Source organism: Podarcis liolepis, assembly GCF_965112155.1.
Source record: "Podarcis liolepis genome assembly, chromosome: 16".
NCBI lineage: Eukaryota > Metazoa > Chordata > Lepidosauria > Squamata > Lacertidae > Podarcis > Podarcis liolepis.
The window spans coordinates 36756022-36762021 of NC_139567.1; the positions used below are offsets into that span (position 1 = coordinate 36756022).

Genomic DNA, 6000 nt, shown 5'->3' on the forward strand with positions numbered 1-6000 from the left:
CAGCACTCTATTACAGCACATATTAATCCAGTGAATCATAGCATTAATACATGCAATGATTTTAGTTCAGCTAAGTGAAAACTACAGCATGACAGCTGAGGCAAGCAAAGCATTCCTTAAAGTACAAAAGAGGATTTTTTGCTGATTCAAGAATTGTTATCCTGGTGGTAAGAATACAATACAAACAGGGGGTAGATTTTTATTGGATCAATTTCCTGCGCAACTGAAAACCTCTCCCCTTATACATTTTGTGCCTCTTACATTCAATGGGCCACATGACTGTTTAGCTCAATGCAAGAAAAGTTACAAATACAATCCAAATCCATTTTATAAATGTCTACATAGATTTTTGGTTAACATTCTGCTTCGATACCAAGACAGGGATAATTTCCCTCTTTTAAAGCCATTCTTAAACAAGGCCAAGCAGAGAGTCATTAAAACATTTTGTTTCCTACACAAGGCTCCTAGGGTTTTGTAGCTATGACGGCCCATGCCAAAGCAAAGCAAGATGGGGGGGGGGAATCTGAATGAAGTGCAAAGTCCTAAGATAACTTTTAAGAAATACATTGTGTGATACTGCAGGGGAAATGCAGACTCTAATCACCTGCCAAAACCAAGAGTCCAAAAGAAATTGCTTCCAACTCCAGTCACTGGATTCAGAAACCAACTTTTCTCCATTTGCATTTAAGACACACATGAATGAAATTCTATTACTATAAAAAATGGCTTTCTGATGCAACCCAAGCTACTGACCTCTAAAACACATAATAAATGCTTCGGCAGTAGCAGCAGAATGTTTTGGAAAATCTAAGCAGGTTGTATTTGTCTCAAGGCAATGATGTCGGACATAATCCAAGCCAATTTAGGTTGCCATTTTACACTCACTCACCTGGGGCTGCAAATAAGTCCCAATGAATGCAATCGGACTGACTTGCATAGGATTGCACTGTTGAGCTGCAGCTATAGAAGAATCAAGAGCAAACCACCTACCGCACAGGAGTAGGTAAGGACCTGCAAGTACCAATAATGCCAGCTTCCACTTTTTAAAATAAAGTTTTTTTGCCCTCCAATAGGGGAGAAGGCGAGGGGAATAAAGTTTGGAAATGTAGACAAGGCTCTAAATGGTAAAAATCCAAGAAATCCAAATGAATTAAAGTTATGAAATACAGATGTGCAAATTCACCTTACTATTTCTCCAGGAACTGATACATTTTTTTCAATGTACGCAAGTGACAACCTGATGACAATCATTACAGCAAAAAGGTAGCAACATTTTGTTTTGATACCTGCCACAATAACAGAAACACTTCATTCGTGTTAACTATGTGCCACTAAACACACATACAAGTTGAAGCTCCCCCAGCTCATACATTTCTAAAGCACTTTCTAATCTCCCTTTTTTCTGGTGGGAGTGGACACCATCTGCTACAGACTTGAACAGGCACCTGTTGAAAAGTAGCGTGTTAGCATTCAAGTTCAAATGGCAACAGGAATATGCTGTGGCTTGGAAGCCACCAGAGTGCAAGAGCTGTTTGCTCCCCATACTCACCAAACTACACCAAAGGCTCCATATCCAATAGGCCTGTCTGGTTCAATATCCAGTTGCTGTTGTGGATGATGCGAGTGCTGATGATGGTGCGCTTTGACTGCAGCAGCTGCTGCAGCTTGTACCTGAGCTGGGGCTGCTGCTGCTGGTCCAGGGGCTTGACCTGGTGCCGGTGATGGAAAATATGGCTGCTGCTGCCCTGGGTTTAACATGGCCGCAGCGGCCGCAGCTGCGGCTGCAGCAGCAGCCGAAGAAGCATGTTGCTGTACGGGATGTACTGCAGCCGCAGAGCCTGGGTGCAAGTGGTGCTGAGAGTGGTGGTGGTGATGGAGATGAGGAGGGGGGAGATGAGGAAGGTGGTGGTGGTGGTGGTGGTGGTGACCTGCTGCTGCTGCAGATGTACCGCCATTGTAAGCCGCCATCATTTTTGCGCTGGCTGTGGCACTACAAAGAGACATTCAAGGTGATGCCCTCTTGTTGGATAACAACTGGGTCAAGCTGTCATTTGGCCACAAAAAAAATGAAGTTTGCTACACTACCACAAGCAAGTTGCCCACCTTCAAAAACATGGAGCTCAACAGGCCTTTATGTCTTCATCAAGTCAAGAAAAATGGAGTGCGCATGTGAGCATGCAATAAACCCCCTACCCCCCAAGATGGCCAGTGTAGTTGGTACTAGAACGCCATCCTTCTTATGTTTCCTCTGTGCCAGTCTTGAAATTTGTCAGTCCCCTTCCCCCCCAGAAAAAGGATGAAACTTCACCCCCCTAGAAAATGTTAGGAGTACTGACAAGCCCACCCCTTCCATTCCCACATCCTTTTCATTTATCTCTTCAAAATGTGTAGGAAGGTCTTCAAGGCCTTCTACAACTCTACTCTCTGTTCTGTGTATATATCCATCCACCTTTAATATTAAACGTGGATATGAGCAACTTCCACTATAAGGGGAAGGAAAGTGGCTATATAAATCAAGGAAGGCTGTATAAATGGGAAATGAAAATAAGTCCAAAAATTGAAAAGGGGATGAAAAAGATGGAATGGAAGTGGGAGGAAGAGTCAGTGAATGATATTCAAAATGAGGCAGGGAGGGGGAGTGAATAAAGAACAAATGAAGCTCACAGAAGAGACTTAAAAATGACGTGCAGAAAGCAAAAAAGTCAGGTAACAGAAGTTATCAAGGACAAGGAATAAAAGGTTTCAAGAACTTTTGGAAGGGGAAAAAACAAAAACAAAAGAAGAATGAAAGAAGATAACCAAGAGAAGAATGGGGTAGGAAAAAGTAGTTTAAAGGAGAAAAAATCTGGGAAGGCTAAAAAAAATGCAGTTAAGGGAGAAGAATATGGAAATAAGGAGAAAGAACATGGAGAAAGAATAAAAACAGGGCTGGAGCAAATGATGCTTCAATATGGGGGAAAGAATAAAAGTGTGATCAAGCCACAAACAAGAGATGAGAGAATCCAAACACGTCGCAGTAAATGAAATAAATGGATGCTTTTCCTGTAAGGATGGAAGATGGAAAATACAAGAGGATGCAAAAACAGGCAAGAAAAAGTACAAGGGGGACAAGGAAATGTTAGGGAAAAGAAAGCATTAAAATGTGAATCAGGATAAAATAATCTAAACTGGCTATTTATAGAAAGAAACACAAACAGACTATAGGAAGCAAACGTATAAATGTGGCGAGAGCCCTTTAAAAAGTGGGGAAAGTGCTTAGGGATGTGAGTATTTTTATTTTTAAAAAAGGAAAGCACTGTAGGTAGATCAATAAAAAGTTAAGAAATAATAAAGAAGCAAAATAAAGAATGAATGTGTCAAAGTGAAGGGTTCCCCCCCTTAAATTAAAAAGATTATGGAAGCTGAAATGAAGGATGATGAGAGAAACAGGGAGAGAGACGGAGCAACTAATGTACAAGAAAATACGAGTTTCTTGAAGAGAGAAAAATGTCAATGGGTGTTGACAGGAAAAGCTAAAGGAGGAACAGAACTGAAAGGTGGGGGGGTGAAACTTATTTATCAAACAGATAATTAAAAGATGCAGGAGTAAGGACTGCAAAAGCTGGGAGAGAGGGAGAACGAGAACGTGGTAGAGAGCGAGAAGAGAGAATAAGAGAGGCCAAATGAAGAGAGAGAGAATGTGGCAGGTGCCAAGAAAGGAGAGAGAGGCTATGGAAGGTGATAGAAAAGAGATAAAAGAAGGGAACGCGGAAGGTGGCGGTGAAGGGGGACAGCAGGCAGCAACGCTAGCGAGCCAAGTCAGCCAGCTTCAGTTCGCTTCCCACCCACTCCTCAACCCCCACTGCCTCCCTGGGTGGGTCTGAGGTGGGCGCCCTTGCCTTGACAGCCTGACCCAGAGCGGGCGGGGGGTGAGGAGAGAGACAGATAGGAAGGGAGGACGGGAGGAAAGGCGAGGCAAGCTGAGGGACCGGGGCGGGGTAGGGGGGGGACGGGCACACGGTTGGCGGCGGCGGCAGCTACAGGCCCCCCCGCCCCGCTGTGTGGAGAAGCCACAGGCGGGATGGAGATGAGGAGGGATGGGGGGCGGGCGCCGGCCGGGGGAGGGGGTCGCGTGTGGGGCGCCTCGGCGGGGTCTCTTCCGTTGGGGGGCGGGAGGGATGAGGGGAGAGGTCGGGTGGGGGGGTCACTCAGGCCCCACAGCGCCGCTCCACGTCGACGACGACGACGGCGCCCCCCCACTCCTCTTCCTCCTCCTCCTCCTCCGGCAGCCGTGGCCGCCTCCTCGTCTTCCACCGTCGTCCCCTCAGGCCGCCGGACCGGCCGCGACTCCTCGCCGCCGCCACCTCCTCCGCCTTCTCCTCACGGGAGCCCCAGAGCGGAGCGCAGAGCGAAAGAGCGGCGGCGACGGAGGCGCGCATGCGCGCACCCCCGGCCTGCTTTCGCTTTACTCTTTTTTCCTCACCCGCCTTCCCATAGCCGGGCGGCGGGCGTGTGTCTGTGTGCGCGCGCGCCTCCCTCTCCCTCTCTCTTTTTCTCTCGCACACTCTCATACACAGAAACACGCTCGCGCTCATCCTCTCCGTCCCGTCTCCTCTTCCTCCCCAACCAATGGGACCCATCCCCTCGAAGGCCGCGGCGGCCAATAGCAGAGCAGCGCCCAGCCCACAAGCGGGACTTGGGATTCGACTCTTCTCTCGCTCCTCTGAAGAGATCAAAGAGGGTGGGTTGGTGGGTGGGGTAATAGGCACCGCCCACCGGCCAATCAAACGCTCCTCCAGGTTGTCGCCCCGCCCCTGGTCCCGCCTTTTTATTATTTTTTTGCCGATGAGACCCCGCGAGACTCTCTCACCTCACGCAACCTTCACCTACATATTCGGTCCGTGGAAAAGGGGCGGTGGCGAGCGATTTGATTGGCTGGCACCGCCGCGATTTAAAAGACACTAGCCAATTAGGTAGCGCGGCTCTTGTAGGGCTTGAAATCCTGTTTCGTTTTAGTTTTTAATTTTAAACACTCAGAAAGAACGAACACGCTTTGAACCTGTCGCTCTCTCGTCTCCGAGTTAATGAGTGAAGAATTTTTAAGAGGTGCTCGAAGACTTTAGAAAGCGTTATTCCGGCAGGGTGAGGCAATTGGTCACTAAGTGAAGATAGACAGCCAAGTTGACGAATCGGAAGGTCAATCTCCGACAGTAAAGGCGGTGCCATCGAGAAACTGTCCTCCACAGGGACCAGAATTCCGATAATAGACTCATTAGAGGGCGGGACTGTGGACTGATGAACAGAGAAGGAAGCCAATAAAAGTGATGGGGCGGGGTGAGACGAGGACACTGCAGGATGAATGGGGAAGGAGGAAATGGGGGTCAACTTCGGGCCTTCGAACGTGGGCGGGACTTAAGGTTTAAGTGAGACAGCGAATGAAGGCTTGGCAAGGCGAAGGGCCTCATTGAGGAGAGGTTTGTGTGGGTGAAAAAAGAGTAGGTTAATACATATGCTAACTTTTAATGCACCTTAGAGGAATAAGCAAGATATTGTTTTACTGGTTTTTAAAAATGGTTTGGGGGTTTGATCTATTTATTTATAGAACTTGCTAATTCATAGTCTGCTCTTCAATTTTTGGTTTGAATATGTTATATATGAAAAGATAATTAGATATTTTACTATAAAATATAAGGAAAACCTTAGAATAAACTCTCTTTTATTTTTGGCCTGATTGTCATTTAATTTGAAGTATCATAGCTGTTCATGACTGGGTGGGACGCGGGTGGCGCTGTGGGTAAAACCTCAGTGCCTACGACTTGCCGATCGCATGGTCGGCGGTTCGAATCCTCGCGGCGGGGTGCGCTCCCGTTGTTCGGTCCCAGCGCCTGCCAACCTAGCAGTTCAAAAGCACCTCCGGGTGCAAGTAGATAAATAGGGACCGCTTACCAGCGGGAAGGTAAACGGCGTTCCATGTGCTGCGCTGGCTCACCAGATGCAGCTTGTCACGCTGGCCACGTGACC

At 47.5% G+C, this 6000-nt stretch overlaps 1 protein-coding gene across 2 annotated transcripts in view; it reads right to left on the minus strand.

The window, feature by feature from the left end:
* NLK (nemo like kinase) overlaps nucleotides 1–4605 on the minus strand; it is a 100989-nt gene extending 96384 nt beyond the window's left edge. Inside the window, exon 1 of one of the 2 annotated variants that reach the window (XM_083479646.1) lies at nucleotides 1550–4605. In XM_083479646.1, the coding sequence (XP_083335772.1) occupies nucleotides 1550–2004 (455 nt within the window). In that variant the 5' untranslated portion in view covers nucleotides 2005–4605. The remainder of the gene's footprint in view (nucleotides 1–1549) is intronic. The other variant, XM_083479645.1, reaches the window with a different exon arrangement.
* Between the last annotated feature and the right edge of the window lie 1395 nt (nucleotides 4606–6000).